Raw genomic sequence first — 20,164 nt, forward strand, 5'->3', positions numbered from 1 at the left:
CTTCCTCATGGGTAGCTGATTATCCTAGATAGTTGAAAATTTGGACACTCAGATTTCTGTAACATTTTGCTTGAAATCCAGAATTCAACATAATTATTCCTGTAAGGTGAGAGAGTGGGGTTAGGGAAGAGAAGAGTGGGAACATATTTTGATTATTTTAAATCACCCCTTTCATCTTCACATACCAATGGGATTTACTCTTAAAGCCTGATTTCGGAAATGCTAGACTGGATCCAAGCTTCAACTGGAAGGCAGTAGATGGTTCCCACATTTCTCATGTTCATTCACTTCAGTTTCTTTAAGTTAAAAGAGGAGTGCTTCCCAGAACTAGCCATTTCTCTTGACTGTTGCTAGGAAATAAATTCAGACACCAAAGCATTTAATATATACCATGGGATGGAGGAAAACAGAAGATGCCCACCCTGATTTCCATTAGAGAAGAAACTCTGACCCAAAATAATTTAATTCTGTCTAGCTCACTTCCCACATTAATAAAGTAAAAAAGCATTAAAAGATAATGTCAATTTCTTTTAGGATTTTGGCAGGCTCTTCCAGAAAAAACAAGGAAAAAAACTTTATTTCATAGTGATGGGGACCCAATGACACCAAGGGCAGGACAGGCTCCCGGCTAAGTGAGGCAAGTGAGCCTTTTCTTAACATGGTTCAGACTGTACTGATTCTCAAATATAGTTTATTCTTCAGGAGTATGCTTACTTTAATAGACTAGCTAGCAAAGAAAACAATGGGTCCACAGCTCCTTGTGTTGGAAATAATGAAAAGGAAACTAGAATTGAAGGAGTTTAGTTCATCACTACCCATGGGACTGAAACCCATACTCCCTGTCCTCCCTCCAACCACCTGCTAAGAGTAATGAGCTTCACCTGCCCAGTGGGCTGGAGTCTGAAGCTCTGCTCATGACTGTGGCACCCAGACTTGGACATGGCCCTTTGGACAGGGAGAGACTCTAAGAAAGATAATCACTACAGCTTTCTCAAGAAACGGTGTAGAGTCTCAGAACAAGAGACTTACAGAAGCAGGTGGGGAATCCTAAATATAGAAACCGAGGTTGGGAGTGGAAGGAAGGGATCATAGGAGATTCCAAAAAAAAAGTGTCAGTCTCTAGGTTACTTTCCTGTGAAATTCAAGGTGTAATGTGGTAGACAGTGTTATTTGCTAAAAGTCAAATACATGGTGAGAACAGCAATACCTCCCAGGGATGTTCTAGCAGAATAAATGTATACATTGGGAGCATAAATGTGTGAGGAGGATGGGAGAAGACATTTAGAGGAAGCCTTGTAGTTAGGTAACTGTGGTAGGCTGACTAATGGCCCCCAAAACATATCCAGGTCCTAATCCCTGCAACCTGCTCATTACGTTATATGGCAAAAGGGACTTTGCAGATATGATTAGTTAAGGATCTTGAATGGAAATATCATCCTAGATTAGTTGATGAGCTTTGAATGTAATCACATATGTCCTTACAAGAGGAAGGCAGAGAAAGATTTGACTACAGAAGACCAAAAACCAAGGTGACTATGGCAGCAGAGATTGGAGTGATATGGCCACAAACCAAGGAAGGTCAATAGCCACCAAAAGGTGGAAAAGGCAAGATAATGGATTATTTTCTGGAGCCTCAAGAAGAGTAAGCTTTGCCAGTCATGACATTTTCACCATGACTCCAAACCACTGGGGAAATGATAGCAAAGAGTGCTACATTCATTAGATGTCAGTTGCAATCGTTTTGGACTATCTCCATAAAGTCAGAAGGACAGAATAGAAAGAGACCTTACTAAGGAGAAGTCACACTTTAGGATTCAGTGTTTTTGTCAAAGAACAATACTTAGATTCCATTACGCTAGAAATTAGTTTTCAACCTGCCTCAATGGATAACCTCTCTTAAGGAGAGAAGAGATCAGTGGCAAACACCCATGGTTTAGGTGAAGGCTTTTGACCAACTCTACCCTCAGAGATCAGACTCTCAGTGAAGCTGCCTGACCACAGCTTCTAGCTTCTGGAAAATGAAGAAATTCATAGGAATCATTAGGTTAGGGAAACTAAGAGGAAAAGAATGACTTTTAGTCATGGTTAGAGCATGTCCCTGAAATGACACAAGAATGTTTAGATTTGGAAAGTCAGAGAAAGTAAGAGTCCACAAAGGCTGGAATTAGGGATTATTTATAGATTTAATGACAGACTGTCTCACTGCCTTAGAACATATGGTGGGGAAGTGTATAGTTAAGATTCATACACTGAACTCAAACACTAACCAATCAAGTAGAGAGAAATAAAACATGGCATAAAGTGAAAACATCCAAGTACAGCTTGCCTTTTTGTGAAAAAGGCTTGGTGAATTCACCATCTTCCTCATCTCACTGAGAACACAGACTGCAAAGGAGAGGATTAAATGTTGATGACGATACATACATTCATCCTCCTAGAAAATTTCAAATCTCAGTTCCTTGTTTTCATGGAATGAAGATTGACTAGCAACAAGGCTGAGCACAGCCTGTCTTCTGTGGCAGCAAGAGGAATCTTATGCACCAGTAAAAAAGAAAAAAATGGAGAGGAGTGGGAGTGGGAAGAGGACTTACATCACACAAAGAAAAAAGAGAAGGCTGTGAACTTAACACAGAAAGAGCTATAACAAGGTAGACAATATTATTTATCAGAATTCCAGCTGATGCTTCTAAAGAAGGTCAGACCCTAAGAGGACTCCATGTCCCAGAGTCCCAGGCGTAGAAGGGGATGGAGCAGGAGGAGCGGGCCACAGTTTTGGTATGATTCGATCAGGCTCTCCACAGAAATAGAAGGTAGTTTAAAATGTTAAGGGAGAAGGGCTAACGAAGGAACTGTTACCACAAGTGTGGAAGGAGTCAAGGCATGAACAAGGCGGGATGAAGCACCAGGGCCTACCCACAAGGGAAAACCCGTTACTCCCCCTACGCCAGGAGGGGCAAAGGAGGTGTCTTACTCTGAGCTTCTCCGGAAACAGACACTGAGAAAGGATTCCAGGGTAAGTAGTTTAAGTGACAGCAGGGAAGTGGGGAAGTAAGACAGGGAAGGAATGTCTAACGATAAAGTGTATCAAGCCAGTTATCACTGTGGGCATCTGGAACTTACCACCACAGGCAAACTCTGGGGGCTAACTGCAGGGTAAAGCACAGGCCATGGGGTTACCCACCCTAGGCCCAGGGATCCACTGTGGCTGGGCAGAGGTCAGAGCCCAAGCAGGGTAAGGAGGGCATCCCCATGGCAGAATGACCCAGCCTGGAGTTTTAGAACCCAAACAGGGTGAAAAGGCCATCCAGGGTTGGGAGAGCACAACTTGGGAAAAAGAGTAACAGAGAATTGGGCAGCCTGGAATGAAGAGTCAGAGCCCAAGCAGAGAGAGGAGGGTACCATATGGATAGGGGGAGTGAGTGGAAAGAAGATAGGAGTTAGATTTTATACTGGGGGATTCATCAAATAAATAAATATGTTAAGGATGTAAGAGCCAGGTTTCTCACTGTCAGAAGAAAGACAAATAAAGGAATAAATCTAGAATGAATCACCATGTAATGTTGTATTGGAATTAATGGCATGGATGTGATATCATTGATTTATAGATAGATATTTAAATGTGTGTATATACATATATGCATACATATTATGTATAAATATACATTTGTATACATACATATGCATATATGCACACATACTTACATCTATATTTATATTTATACACATATCTATCTCTCTGGATAGATACAGATCCCCAGCCCTATCCACTGTTGGAAATCCCAACAGCAATGAGCATAACTAGTGCCTAGATCTGGGCTTCTAAAACCACTTTCCACTCAAAGAAACCAGGGCACCTTAGAAAAGCAGCTCATCACAGCGCTGGAACAGGGGAGGCTCCAGCTGAGGCTGGAATATCTCATTCTAGAAAGCAAGGAAGTGCTGCAGGAATGATGGGGACATAACAGAAGGACACAAGACCCAGTTTGAATGTTTTCCCACTGGCCAAGGTTGGGTCAATTTCAGTATCAAAACAGAATATTAATAGTAACCAATTGTTATCCATTGAATAAAATAGGACACCATGATGTCATACAGATATAAACAAATCAATAAATTGAAATTTTGATGAGGAACAGAAGATTTATAGTTTCAAAGTAGTTTCCCACAAAATATTTATTAACTATAAAGAGGAAAAGAGCTTCCAGTGGAGAAGCTTGACAGACTCCACCTTAGTCCTGTGATGAAAGTGAACATTATCAGTAATGTAACAAAGCGAAATTGTGAGTGCCTAATAGGATTGCGATGGAAAGAGCACAGGATCACGTCTGTGTTATTTCTGCCCCAAAAGAACCAGTTTTTAATCATGAAGAAACATCAGACTGACCCATACAAGAGACGTTCTACTAAATAACTGCTTGTCATATTAAAAAGTGTGGAGTCCATGACATCTAGACTGAGGAACTGTCCAGACTGGAGCACACGACACAGACGTGACGACTAATGCAAAGGGAGATCCTGAACAGAATCTGGGCTACGAAACACATTAGGAAGACAGCTGGCAAATCTTGAATGCAGTCTGAGCACTGGATGCTGGCAATGTATCAATGGTAATTTTCTGATGTCATTGGTCGTATTGCAGCTATGCGGGACAGTGTTCTTGTTTGTAGGAAATACATGCTACTCAGAGGTGTTAGGACATGAGGTCAGAAACTTTTGTTGTGCTTCCAACTGTTTTATAAGTTTGTAGTTATTTCCAAATTTAAAAAGAAAATTAAAAAAAAGCAACTGTTCCAAGCAGTGTAACTATCTTTAAGAACAAGGTCAAATTTGAAGTCCTCGCTAAGGTCATCAGTTCCCTGCCCCACCCCGCCCCGCAAAAAAAACACAGTGAGGTATTTTCAGTTACTGAATATCAAATGTTTATTCTCTAGCTTCTTACTACTGCTAAACTCTATTTGATAAATGGCTCCTCTTAAAACCAGATTTTATTTCATGGAAATTTTGTTCTTTAACAATTCACTTTGAAATGTACAGTGCTGGGAATGAGGATGCTTCAAGGCACAGCTTGGACAACAAGGCCAGGCAGGCCACACCATGCAGGCCTCTCCCCCAACACCCAGTCCCCCACACAGAAAGCCGCAAACAACTCATGAAACACCCCTACAGGGCCAGCCAGGTTGTCCAAGTCAGCCAAGAACAACACTATACTTGATTCAAATTACAAGTTCAGTACTGTACTGTACACATACAGCATTACACATGCTTAAGATAATATAAGTATGCATAATGACACATTAGGTCTCACTTGTAAAGTAAACTATAAGCAGGCAACTACAAATTTTAAAACTACTAAATAACCCCATTTTACCTAAAGTTACGAATGTTGCCACATACACACTGACAGCTTCAGAAGCCTTGGGCATGCAGACAGGAAGTGGGGAAAATATTCCAGCTAAGCATAATCACGTTACAGGTAATTAAGGACATTTCTAGACAAGTTATATTCTAAAGAGGACTATATTGAAGGGCCAGGGCCAGTTTCCAGGCTGGATGGTTTCTAGGAGAGGGACCTGTGTCCTGACATGTGTGCTTCTTCCGAGATCCCGCAGGGCAGAAAGCAGGTAGACCCACTGTGTTCCCCCGGGTGACTTTAGCCTCCGGGGGCAAGAGCACCTGGTGGTCCCTGGCCCAGGGGAGTCCCTCAATCCTTGGAATTCCACCCAGGTCTGGAGGGCTGCTCCAGGATGATGGGGACCATTTTGACCTGCAAGCCCAGGGGCAGCATGGCTATCATTAGGCAGAAACCTACAGTACCTGCAGTTTTGGGGTTAAATGGATCATTCGCTCTACCCCTGGAGAATGCTTGCCAATTAAAGATGGTTTTGCTTGCAATTTTAATATAATCTACAAAAACAGCCTAACTTGTAATTAATAGTACTATGAAAACATAGATAATGGTAGAAAACAGGATAATAAAATGAAGTTGCTTTTGATTCTGGGCAATGTTACCCACCACTAATGTCAACAAAGTAAACCATTTTAACTGAATTTGGAGAAATAAGATGTCTTTCTGGAGCAAAAATATTCTTGCAAGGAGAATGCAGGCAAATACATCCATCATTAATTTTATATATATATGTGTGTATATATATTTTATATATGTGTATATATATTTTATTTATACACACAGAAAGAGTAAGAAGCAGAGGAAAAATGTAGACATAGCTCCCCATTCAGGGGGCTGTCAGGCTGTCAGGTAGTCCTGTTGTAGTACGTTTAAAAGGATGAGGGCAAGAGAAAGCATCTAAACTCTTGGTGGCGTGGCCAACTGGGGTTCAGAAACTGGAGAAGAGTGCTGTGTATGTACTTGTGTGAGGACAGTACAGTTCACATGGACATCTCATAAATAACATAGTTACAATTCTGAAGTGTGTCCCTCTCCTGTCTGATTTAAAAAAAAGAGTGCTCTATCCCCACAGCAAGAGGAGGTAGTCTGTTAGTGAAATGCAGGCAGATGCTGGCCCTGGGCTGCTCATTTGCTTTGCAGATTCAGTACCCTGGGCATCTTTTAAAATGTTTTGTAGATGTGTTTGTTTTGCTGGCTGTGTGCATTGCTAGGAGCAGATGTGGAGACAGAGATTCCATCCCAGTGAGGTCTATTTGTTGAGCACACAGGAGCTGAGCTGTCTATAAGGCTAGTTGCAAGAGGGTGTTTGTTTTGAGAGAACTCGGCAGTACCAAGGCAGTCTGTTAAAATCCCTTTTGACTGATACAGTCACTGGTCCAGAATGAACAAAACACCATCAGGAGATGTATGTGTCAAATCAAGTCAGACTCTCTGTGGTCCAGGAAATGAAGGAATCTTGTACTTCAGGTTAGGGAAAACTGGCCAACGCGGTTCACGCCTGGGTGCCAGAGAGTTCCAGATTATGGAGTCACATCTGTAACAAAAATTTAGCATAAATTCTTTAAAAGTTCTCCATGTGCCAATTCCCTTCAACAAATTTTCCCCTTTCCTTTGCCTGCCATGCACACATGCGCGCACACACACACACTCACCCCATCCAAGCTCGCCTTAATGCTTCAAGACCCAGTACCAGTTCCACATTTTCCGTGAAGTTGTACACAGCCCACCCTCGACTCCTATAGCAGACATTATCTGAACTCCTCACTGTGAAACCGCCCACCTCTGATTCCATTTGCTGCGGCTGCTGTTCCAGCACAGTAGCCATCCACTCCATCTCTCATCTCTCGCTTTTCTGCCTCCAGGCTCTTCCCAAGCACGGGGCATAGCTCGGGGATGAGGGAGAGCTAATGCTCTCTGCAGGCAACCCCACACCCGTGGGGCTGGAGCCGGTGGATAAATGCCCTACTTGCCCTCCTAGGAGGCGTCTGTGCACTCCGACAAAATCAGGCCCTTGTGGCCTATAGCTGAGCGTCCTGCACCCTTCGTTTGCTTTTCCTCCTCACCTGTCTCACTCTCCCTGCCCCCTCACCCCTTCTTCCAGGATCACCTCCCAAATCAACTGTTAATACTTGCACCCAAGTCCTTATCTCAGGCTTTGCTTGTGGCAATGCCAACTAAGACAGATCTCATTCTCATGAGCACAGAAATTGACAGAAAATATATTTTTTCAGTAGCAGAGCAACAATGGATAAGCTCTTTGCTAGTGTCAAAGCTGTGGTGTTGACTTTCGGGGGAACCAGAAGTCACTGAGCACTCTGGGCATCAGTTTCTGTGATCTGGAAAATGAGGAAGTGAACTAAAGGAGACCTCTTAGCTCCCTTCCCAAGCTGTAATCCCCTGACAACACAAGCTGTGTGTGCCTTGACCACCGAGGGCTGGTAAAAATGCTGTGGCTTTGCTTGTCACATCATTCCAACCTCAAAGGCATAAAACGTACACATTTTCCACAATGTTTCAGACTTTCTGAGCGCTTCTCAAACTTGACAACACTCAGTTCTAACACTCAACAGTAAAGGTCAAAGTCTCACCTAACTGAGACTTATGAAGCCATCCACGTTCTCTCAATTTGCATACTCTTTCCATCAAAATAAGTGAATATCTTCACCAATTTCTCATTCTTCCGCCTGGTAGCACCAGCCTGGGTCTCTCTTCCTAATCTCAGTCCCAAATCCCCACGCATCTGTGTAGCTCCCACAGGACCTGACTCAGTAACGTGCACTTAACTGATATTCGGTAAATGCTGCTCAAATGACTTACTGAACTTTCCACAAGGAGGACTTAGAATCAGCCCAGTTTTTGAAATATCAATTGGAAAATTGCCTTGATACGATCGTGGCTTATGAACTTTATGTTTGTTTCTTTTCAATCGTGGTTTATAAACACATTGCTTTGTTTGTTTTCAATATATTGCAAAAAGCATAAAACCAGTTAAAGTGAAAATCCAGATTTTCACAGAAAGTACTAAAATTAGGCCTGAAAACAAAAAATTAAAATTCTAGTCTTAACCCAGAAGTACCCTCTTCCCTCCCCAAATCCCTGTACCTGTGAGGATAGGTTTTTTGGCTGTCTTCACCGCTGCCATGAACATGTATTCGCTGTTAGGGTCATGCACACTGGGTTGATACTTCTGAAAGAAAAAGCCAGAAATGTGATTTGTCACCTGCTCTTCCCCATCTCCATCTTTATTTTTTGACTGGTTTATATTCTTTGTTAAAGTGAAATATGACAAAAGCATATAAATGTGACTTAGGCATCTGGCTTCAGGCTAAGTAGGAGAACAATATGAAATGGGCTTTACATAAAAAGAGCTTTCTCCTGAACTTCCTTCCTCATTTTTGCTTTTATTGCTTCTTCCCCAGTAGACGCAGATGTGGGCCCAATCTCATACTCTTGCCTCTTTATCTCTCCTTTCAAATTCCAGTCTGGCACAGATATACACTGTCTGGCCAATGACCACATCGTGGATATACTTGAGTCCTAGCATACTCCTAGAATATGCAGAATGGTACAAGTTCTTTAAATGAGAAAGTGTAATGTGAAAACTAAAAAGAATACCCCCTGGCACAGAGAGGTTTTTATTGCTCATAGCTGTTGTTTATCTTTCTGAATAGCTTTTTGATAGTTTTCTTTAAAAGCAAGGAGTCTAATAACTTACCATGTAAAGAAGCTGGCAATTGCCTTCTCAGCTACTATTTCCACTTCACAAGACTTTCTCACTGATTGTTTTTAACTTAGCAGTTCAGCGAAACTTATAACTGTTTCATCTCTGTCCTCTTAGGAAGCTTAAATTCAAATTTGCAGCCTACGCGTAATAATTTTTAAAAAATCAAAGGCATCTATTTTTATGTTTAACCTTCCTCCTCACCTTTAGTCTTCCCTCGGCCCCAGTTTCTTCATCTTTTATGAACAATAATAATAATATCTCTCTGTAAGCCATTGAGTCAAGTCTTTTTTGGAATATGTATGCTATAACACAAACAAATAAATAAACTTCTGCTCCAAGTGATTAATTAGTAGGTATATCTTGGGGGAAAGGAATTGTCTGGCAAGAGCACTGTGTACCTTTGATGAATAAATAATCACTGATATATCTCAGTAAAGCAGATTCAAGAAAAGACAGACATTGCTCACCTTTTTTGTAAGCCAAAATGTAAATAAGCATCCCAAAACACAGATTACAGCAAGAGCTGCACATCCTATGGATAACCAGAATTTCAGTAGGCAACAAACTTGTGATTCTGTGTTAGAAAAAAAGATATATTAATAAAAAACTCGGAGAATCAAATCCCCTCTTTCATTGCCAAACCACAAGTTCTTTTATCAAATTTAAAAGAGCTATTTAATCAAATGAAGCTTTTCTTTATAACAATCATGAAATCCAGCATATGACAACTAACATCGTCCCAGTATTACAGCAAGGATCCAGAAACTAAAACCTAAAAGACTATGCACATATATGTTTATAAATGCAGTTAATAGAAATGGCTTTTCTGCCTATATTTTTGCAAGAGTTAGTAGTAAAAATAATGTTATAAAACAATGATTTTTCAGTCATCTCACTCCATTCCACAAACACAGCACAAAACCAAACCTAAAATCTCAGGTGAGGAGAGATGATAGCCATTATTAAGCCATGACTTTGGTTATTTGTTTTAATTTTTTTTCCTGATTTTTAATGGTATAGGTGTTTTAAAGACAACATGACCTATTTCTAACTCAGCAGTCTATGTGAATAACTTATAAATGGTTAATGAATACTGATTAATATTAATGATAATAAATCATCCCTTATATATCCTCATCATAAATGATTGCCATCAACTGCAACTAAATGAACTCCAACACAAAAGGTACCTATTTGTCTAATTGTTTTTATTAGTAAGAAAAGTTGTTAAAACATATATGTATTCTTAAGTTTGGAAGATGAAAGCAATGTCTTACCATAAATATGCAAATATTCTCTTTTAAGAATGCCTACTTGAAAAGGAGGAGGATCAAAAATTGATAGTTTGCAGAAGTAATAGCTGGTATGAGAACTGTCCAAGTTATGTAGAAAAAAAGAGACACTGTTGTTGGACAACTGAGATTTACAAAATTTCAGATTCTCAATGGACACGGTATTTCCACTCTCCGTTGTCTTAGTGAGATCACAAAGTATTTGCTCCCCTTTCAGTAACTGCATTTTAAATTGCTGGACAACCTCAGGATATTTGCATAAAACTTTTACACCTCCGTTGTGAAACGAGAACATCTCATAATTGGCAGAATCATTGATTTCTCCTGGATAAAAAGAAAGATAACAAGCAAAAGTGACATTTCATGTATATGTTGCCCTGATAATTATATTTGAATGTAAAATTAATTTTTTCTATTCATAAAGTCCTGAAAGAGCTTCAAGCCCCCCTCAAAAAAATAACATAAAACTATGCCCTAGAAAAAAACCTAATCAGAAACTTGCTTATCATATGTGAATATATAACATGGACTATATTGAATATTAAATAATATATTTACATGGTATGAATCAAACAGGTATGGTCCCTGCCCTTTGGCTGCTTTCATAATAGAGGCAGATGATAAATAAATATGTAGTGATGCACCGTAATCTGTGTTAGGAATGGAATACTACCCAAATAAAGGTAGTAGGGTTGGGGTGTGTCATAATTTTGACAACAGAATCAGAAAAATACCACTTTAAGGAAGTGAGTTTTAAAATTGACATTAAAGGATGAGTAGCACTTAGCCAAACAAGCGGAAACGATGTAGTTTAGGAAAAAAAAATTCAAAAGTACAAAATAGCTTAAACCGAAGATGATTATATATAAATGTATGTTTATATTATACCCTCCTGCTGGAGAGTAAAAGAACAGACGAATCATTTTCAAATGACAGAAACGTGTTTCCTCTGAATTTCATCCACTGAGAACCGAATCAAGGCCTGAAACAAAGCTAAGCCCCAGATTTTTGTTTATATTTTCATTTTTTAAAATAAATTTAAGATCTTAGAAAGCCAAAGTTGTTTTTCGTGAACCACACAGAGATCACAGAAGGAAGAAACGGAAATAGTTTGGGCCTGGTTACAGATCTGAATTATTAAATTATAAATTCAAACTATTCTTTGTCTTCTTTTTCCTTTTTCTATTTTCTTATTTAATGTGACAAAGTTTCATGCTGAAATTGTTTGAGAAAATTATTAGCATGATGGTCTCTTACTTAAATTTTGAAATCTCTTGTCTTTATTTTTGAGAAAACTATGTAACAATTGTAAAGAATTTTTAAGGAAAAAAATTACCTAGTCCTCCAGGGAAATAGAAATACCGTTTGTATATTTTTGCTCTTTATCTTCCAGAAACACATTTATTTTATATAGCAAACATACTATTTTGTGTTCTCTCTTGTCATTTAATGTCATATCATAAATATTATTTCATTTTTACATAGTCATCATAATTATCCTTTTTAATGACTATAAAACAAGACATAATGTTAACCCATTATAATTTATTAGTTATAATAATAAATTATAACTATAACTAATGTTGGGTGTTGGGTTATGTTATTTTCAGCATTTTGATTTTATGTAAATATTATGACATTTTTTCAAATTGTTTAAAAGTTATTATTACACTCCATATTGCCATTTTGCTTTCTGAAACTTATAATAGGATTAACATTATGCAAGAGGACCCATTTGCCACACCTCTGCTTACACTAGTTGCCTTAATTTTATTTAAGATTCACCACACTTACTTTTCTTAATATCTCTAGGCTTTAATTTATATCTCTCTTATTACTATGGAATAGAGTTTTTACTTGGGGAATTGATTCTGAAAATAAGCACAAGTGTTCCAGCTTTCAGTTATGGCAGTCCCTATTATTGAAACTAATTCCCACGCCAAAACAACCAAAAATGCTGAACAAAATGTCTAAAAATATTATTGAAAGGACTAAACATCTGAAACAAAGGAGGAGAAATTACTAGGTTAAATATGAATGGAGAACCAGAATGCAGAGAAACAAGCAGCACTTGGAAGCCACTTTTACTCTAAGAACATTTGCTGTTCTCCCCAATTCAAACTTTTGTTTTTATGCCTCAACTCCTAGAGTCTGCAAAGTGAGGAATCCAGTAGAAAACCCTCTCCCCAAAAAGCTGGGATCCCAAAGAATTACATCCTTACGGCACAGGTAAACCAGAAGTCACCCAGCCCCCATTCAGATTATAACCCACCTTCAAAGCACTTCAATGGTCCAGAAAACCTCAATCCTTGCATTTTGTTTAAGGTGGTCTTGCACTATTATTACCCCTAGGCTTTTGAATGTAAAAATGAAAACTGTTACGGGAAGAAAAAATTTATATCCTAGGCCTCAAATCATTCCTACACATAATGTTAAATTCAATGACAAGCACACCATAAAAACAATGAGACACACAAGGAAACAGGGTAACAACAGAAATAACAAACTACAAAAACAAACCTACAACTAATGTATTTGAATTATCAGGTCTCCAAAATAAAACAATTGAGTTTATTATTCTTAAGGAAATAAAGAAAAACTTGTAATAATATCTGCAATACACAGTAAATATTTTTAAAGTCAACTAATTTGAAAAAGAACCAACTAGAATTGGCCAAAAAAATGCACTGAGATTTAAAACTCAATGGATAGGTTTAATACATATTAGAGCTAAAGAGAGAATTGATGAACTAGAAGATGGGTTAGAAATTATTCAGAATGCAGTCACAATCCCAAGGTTCAAGAATTCTGACAAATCACAAACAAATTTTTTAAAAAATATGCACACCTAAACTTATTTTTGTGAAAATAGTATAAGTATCCAGAGAAAAGAGATTGATTACCTTCAAAAAAGCAACTATTAGACTGACAGATGATGTCTCAACATAACAATAAAAGCCATGATACAGTGGAATTATATGTTATATCTTCAATGTGCTAGAAGAAACTCTCAATACAAAACATAATGTCTAGGAGGATAGGGAAGGCATATGTGATTTGAAACTTATATAAGTAAAGTGTGCATGTTGTAATTTCTTGCATAATCGCTAAAGTATAGAAACCAATTATGTAACCTAAATGAATAACACAAAATTCAGTCTAATAGCTTTTTCTAAAGAGGGAGAAAGAGTTGGCGTCAGGAAGGAAACAGGGGTGGAAAGCTTTCTGTGTGCTGACGGTGTTTTATTTCTTGACCTGTGGTAATTATGGAACTGAGAGAGTATGCTTTATAATTATCCATTAAATTATACATTTATAGTTTTTTCACTTTTCTATATGGATGTTTCATTCTACAATAAAATGTTTAAAAGAATACAGAAGGAAAATAATGCTTGCTTCATTTTAAAAACTAGAGGGCATAAGGTGAGCAAATGGTAAATGGGGAAGAACTGACAGCATGAGAATAGGTGTGGTCTAGATTAGATTAAAAAGAAGGGGCCTTATTTGTCTGAGAGTAAATTACGTTGCCTTACTGTTGCTTTGATGCTTATGTCTCTACCGGCTGCTGCAGAAGATAAAATCAGTGGACTGGTTCTCAGTTCCTTTCAAAACGCTAAGAACAAATTTCCCAGAGATTTTAGAATGGCAGCAAGTAAACCACAAAGAGATCTTGGAGCAAAAGTGTCTGCGGCCACACAGACATAGATGCATTGCCTTCTATTTCTGAAGATGGTTTTGTCAGCAACTTTTTCCCCCTCTGTACCCACGCTGTGACCAACACAAGAAGAAACTAATGGTTGGCAGTGCGGTGTGGTGGAAGTGCAATGCAGTGATTCCCAAGGAAACCAGGGGCAAATTCTGGCTCTGCCACTAGGAAGGCTCTGTGACTATGGTTCCCCTCTTCATCTGGGAAATAAGAAAGTGTTACAAAAACATCTTAAAGTTCTTTCCAACACTTACTTTCTATGGATTCAGAATCAGAACATATCCAGATGAGACAAAACAACCAAGAGAGCTAATATTTTACTACTGAGTGATTCCTCCAGAAGGGAAGCCATGTTCCCATAATTCTCTCTCTATCTCAATATCATCACAGGCTTTTCCAGGGAGTCAGAAGAAATTAAAATGAATGAGACTATTGTTCTTGCCCACGAAAGGATTTAGGTAGAGATAGGAAGGCTGTGCCTCCATTTTTCTTAAATGGTATGTCAAGAGTGTGTGCCATTATGGGGATTCCAATGTGTCATTTGTATTGGACACTTTTAATTATTCATTTTATCATTTTTAACCTAAAAACTACCTGGGTCACTTTTTAATTATTAAATGTAGTGATAAAAAAGCTGACTCAGGTTTCCACATACCAATGTTCAAGCTTTCCATCTGGAAAACCATTTGGCAACTCTAAATCTGCAATTTGAATGTTTTCAACTATGGTATTTAATCAATTACTTCATAATTACTTTGGCACCTAACATATGTGCTTGTTATGATTTCAATATCTGTCTCTTCTGAAACTCATGTTGAAATTTAATCCCCTATGTAATGTAGTAAGAGGTTGGACCTTTAAGAGGTAATGAGTTAATGAGTTAGTGGATTAATGGGTTATCACAGGAGTGGGTTAGTTATCATGAGAGCATGTCTGTTACAAAAGACCATGTTGGCATGTGCTCTCTCTCTTTCTCTCTCTCTCACCTCTTCACCGGATAATGCTCCGCCCTGCCCCATCTTGGGACTCTGTGGAGCATCCCCACCAGCAAGAAGGCCCTCACCAGATGCAGCCCTTAGACTTTGAACTTCCAAGCCTCCAGAACTATAAGAAATAAATTTCTTTTCTTTGTAAATTACTCAGTCTCATATATTCAGTTATAGCAACAGAAAACAAACTAACACAATGCTCAAATACCAAATCACAAATTCTCCTTAACCTTTGGTAATATTTGAAAAATAATACCAAAAGGAGACTAAATAAAGCATGTAATGGATAAATTTAAGGAAAATCTGAATACGTTAGTTTCCTATAACTGCATATGCAGCTAGGAGCTTCTTTTTTTCTCCTCCTCCTCCTCCTCCTCCTTCTCCTCCTTCTTCTCCTCCCCCTCCTCCTCCTTCTCATTTTTCTTCTTTCTTTTCCCATACCACGAGCCAAAAGTGAAGATATTTTCTCCACCCTCCTTGGATGGTCTCTCCAAATCTAATATTCAACCTGGAATACTAGTATGATAGCACCAATTTTTATGGACAGTGTCTGTTCTGACTAGTTGGGCATCAAATCTACCTGGTCAATTTCTCCACCATATCAGCCTTGAAAAATTATGACTATCCCCCTCACCAATCTCTTTCTTCTTGCTCTTTCTTCCTTTCTCTCATGCTTACATTTTTTCCCACACCACCTCTTAATACAAAATCCTCCTCCACAATATTCTCTCTTTCCATATCTTTCATATGCTCCTCACTCTTCCTAATGTACCATTTCCAACTCCAATAAATTCTCATAGACACTGTCCATGTTTCAGGCATCCTATAAACACCCTTACCTTCGTACTCTTGGTTTCCTATTACATGATTTAACCTCTTCCCAGCATCATACAATCTGACCTGCTAAACTTAGAAATCATACAGCAAGTCTAATTCTTTTGTGTACAGACAACTGAAGGTCCAGACAGCTTAAATTATTTGCCTGAGGTCACATAGCTTCTTGGATGCATGAAATATTTTTGGGTCAATCGACAAAGCACCACTAGCAACAACCAATAGCAGTATAATTGAAGCAGACAACCACATGAAGCTAGAGAGTGGTCACTAACAACTGAGTCTTATAGGACCACTGCTAAAATCTGTCTGCAGGAGGAAGGCCTAATTTCCTGTACCTCTGTTTTATGTTCAGCAGAATCTATCCACTTCTCCTTCATCTCAGCTGATACTTGACGAAATCTCCCTCTGGGACTTACAAGAGCTTCCTAACTACAAGAGCTTCTGCTTCACCCTTGCCCATTCTCTAAGAGAAGCCAGATTCTCTTAGAGAGCCATACATAATCAAATAGTGTCCTTGCCCAGCTTACAAACTTCCAGTGGCTTCCCATCCCACTTATAATGAATCTAATGCCTTGCCCTGGTTTCCCATGACTTCTGTGACCCTTCCTGCACCTCCAATGCCATTTTGGACCACTCACTTACCACACCACAGTCACACTTCCCTTCCTTCTAATTCCTCAAATGCACGAGGCTGGTTACCAGGACTTTGAATTTCTCATTTCTCTACATAGAATGTTCTCTCTGATCTTCACCTGGCTGCTTCTTTGTCATCATTCAAGAGTAATGACTCTTGTTCAGTGACCATTGGCCACCCAGTCTAAAGTACACATCCAAGCCATTTTCTATCATATTACCTGAGGTAGAGTATTTGTCACTGTCTAAAATCATACGATTTATTTGATTGTTTTCTTGTTTATTTTCTGACTACCCCAGTATAATGTAAGCTTTACAATCAGGAACCTTGTTGGTCTTATTCATCCTAAGTATCTACAATAGCACCTGATAAGTAGTAAGTTCCAATAAATGTTTATTGGATGGATGGATGGATGGGTATATAGTTAGACAGATGAATAAATGAATATGTAGATCACAGTGACATTATAAATCTGAGCAGATGAAATATAGAACAAAAGAACCAAAAGAGCTTTTAGAAATAAGTTAAACCTTTCATGTTGTGTTTTACATTTATCAAATTAAACTGGAGCCAGAAAAGGTGAATATCTCACCCAGGATTACATAGCTCATACCTGGAACACGATCCCTGAGTTAGCTATGTCATGCTGCTTTTCTTCTGGAAACAAGCACATGAAGATACACAATCATGCATACAAGACACCACCCAACTGGGATGTAAGGTCTAATGAAAATGATCTGTCTGAGCTGTGAAGAAAAAGTTTCTCTACATGCAAATACCCACTGGGCTCATAAATACTTATTCAGATGATTGATGATTCTCTTTCCCCTTATATGTCTATAGAGGAGAGCACAAGTTTAAAGTTGGTTGATCATTTGAATCCTCCAAATTACACAGCAATTAAATTTGCCCAATTTATGACCAGGACAGGGGCCCCTGAACCAGTGACTGTTCTAATATACCTAGATGTTTTATAAACACAGCATGTTACTGATCTGTGATAGAAACACTATACTATATCTTTTAGCACTTAATATATTGTTAAAAACACAAATAGAAAATATGTGCTCTTGAATCCTGGCAATGAGTCTTAAAAATGAGAATATTAAATATGAGTTTTTGTCTTGCTATCCATATCTGTTTACTTTGTGTTAGAACTCCTAGATTATAATCACTCTGGAGGAAAGATACTATATTTTCTTAATTACATTGAGTACCATGTTTAACAGGGTATATTCTTCCCAGTGGAGGCTCAACTGTTAAGTGTTGCTCACTATGATTTTTATAACATAATTGTTTTGATATCAATAGGCTAATGTTTTCAAGAGTAAAATCAGAATCTTTATATTAAGTAATTTCTTTAGATTTCCAAATTTTTAAAGGATAAGAGAATTTGCATCTTCTTTTGGGGGACTATCAAGAAAATTTCTGAAGAAAAGGTCATTTACTTGAGAACTGTACTTTAATTCAAAAGAATTTATTTGCAAGTCAATTCTTTTAATATCTAAACTATTTCATTTCTCCAGTATAAGATGGTCTTGCTAGGACCCATCCTGCTAGGACTCTTTGCAAGCAGTTGTGTTATTCTTGGTTGAAAATCTCTTGGAGAAAACATTTTGAGAGCCCATACAGTGCAAGGAGTGCAGGACAGATCAGCAGTGTGATTTTATTCTCCTTAACTCAGACTCCGAACCACAAACCTCCTCAAAGGTCTCAGAGTGGTAGAAAGATAAGATCTCCTGAGTTTGCAATTACTGATAGTGCTTATTAAACACATTTTCAATAATCAAATAATGATAAGCATTAGCTTAGCACAGCACATGAATGTGACACAGAGACAAAGTTCTAAAAATTACAGTGTTTATATTAGGTTTTAGTTACATCTGATCTTTTACTAAGAAATTCTGACATTTAAAAAAAATGTACTTCCTGCCACTTCTCTTTACCTTTCATAAAAGCAGTGTCATTTTTATGATCCTACTAGCTAAAACTTTTAGAATCCTTTTTAGTAGATTTTTATATGTGCATCTTTCTAAACTTACATTACTCTTCAAAGGCATCCATAATCGAAAAAAGTGATTGAGGTCAAGGAGGTAAGAAGGGTAGACAAGATAAACTCAATTTAATTTAATTTAATTTCTAGCATTTGAAGGGGGAAAAAAAGGAAGCCAAAAAATGTGAAGAAGAAAAGTTAGGAGAAAAAGCCAAAAGAGTACACAGGAACACACACACACACATACACACACACACACACACAATGTGTGAATTGTTTTTACTCTCCAAGGAACTCTGCAGGGGGGACAAAACAACCTTTGGTACCCTAAGCATGTATAATAAGAAAAATAAAAGATTCATTTTTCTCCTAGTTAAAACTGATTTCTTTGTGAAAATGGAAAAATCCCAGAGGTGTTAGAAAACTTTGTCGCAATATTCACAAAGTAATTAATTTGCAAACAAGTTACTTTGTTAGTTACTTCATTGCCATTGAGTTGAAATGATGATACTAGGAAAATCACAGGAGATTAAATGAACCCAACTCTCCTCCACGGAGAGGGAGGGAAAAGGAACTTTACCCACACCCCTGCATGCCCAAGTTGCTTCCCATTCCTCAGCAGCTGTGCAAAGCTCTTTGGGCACACAGCATTCACAGCGTGAACTCATTTACACCTATGGCTTCAGCTCTCATTTCTACCCCAGGAACACACTTTTTCATCTCCAGCTCAAACCTCCAGTCCCTTGTTTCCAACTTCCTTTCAACATCTCTATCTGGATATGCCCTGACACTGGCACAGTCACGTGCTGCATAAGGACCTTTCAGTCAAGGACAGATCGCATTTATGATGGTGGTCTCATAAGATTACATAGTGTATTTTTACTGTACCTTTTCCGTGTTTGGATATGTTTAAATCCACAAATATTTACCATTGTGTTACAATTGTTTGCAGTATTCAGTATTCAGTAACACGCTGTACAGGTTTGTAGCATGGGAGCAATGGGCTATGCCATATAGCCTAGGTATGTAGTAGGCTGTACCATCTAGGTTTGTGTAAGGACACTAACATTCACACAGTGACAAAATCACCTAATGACACATTTCTCGGAATGTACACCTGTCATCGTGTGACACATGACTGTATTCACTCAGCAAACCCAAACCCTATCCTGTTAGGAAGTCACTAATCTGACCCTAGGAACCTCAGAGTCTTCCTCATTTCTTCCTCTCTCTGATTCTTCTCACCCAGTTGGTCACCAAGTCCAGTTGACTGTAGCTCACGGATATCTCTTGAATTCAATCCTTTTTTCCCATTCCCATTGCCAATCCAGACCTTGCTCATGTCTTTCCTCATCTGTGGAAGCATCTTCTTGACTGGCCTTCCTGATGCCAATCTCTGCCCCCCACCCCCGGTCCATCTTCCATGCTGTTCCCAAAATTATGTTTCTAAAAAGTATTTCACTCCCCAGCTTAAAAGTCTCCATTAGTGTCCTGTTTCTTATAAGGTACAAAAAAAAAAAAATCTCTGGCGTGACACAAAATGCTTTCACAATCTCATGAGCCACCTACTGAAGTTATACTG

General features: G+C 38.4%; 1 protein-coding gene across 1 annotated transcript; it reads right to left on the bottom strand.

Moving 5' to 3' along the window:
• Positions 1-6,927: 6,927 nt before the first annotated feature.
• ICOS (inducible T cell costimulator) lies at positions 6,928-19,349 on the bottom strand. The gene is made up of 5 exons (XM_069468059.1): positions 19,337-19,349; positions 10,409-10,744; positions 9,599-9,705; positions 8,510-8,594; positions 6,928-6,941 (listed from the first exon to the last, which is right to left on the bottom strand). The coding sequence occupies exons 1-5, from the start codon at positions 19,347-19,349 to the stop codon at positions 6,928-6,930; spliced, it is 555 nt and encodes a 184-aa protein (XP_069324160.1).
• Positions 19,350-20,164: the final 815 nt, after the last annotated feature.

This window comes from Eulemur rufifrons, chromosome 1, assembly GCF_041146395.1.
Source record: "Eulemur rufifrons isolate Redbay chromosome 1, OSU_ERuf_1, whole genome shotgun sequence".
Lineage (NCBI taxonomy): Eukaryota > Metazoa > Chordata > Mammalia > Primates > Lemuridae > Eulemur > Eulemur rufifrons.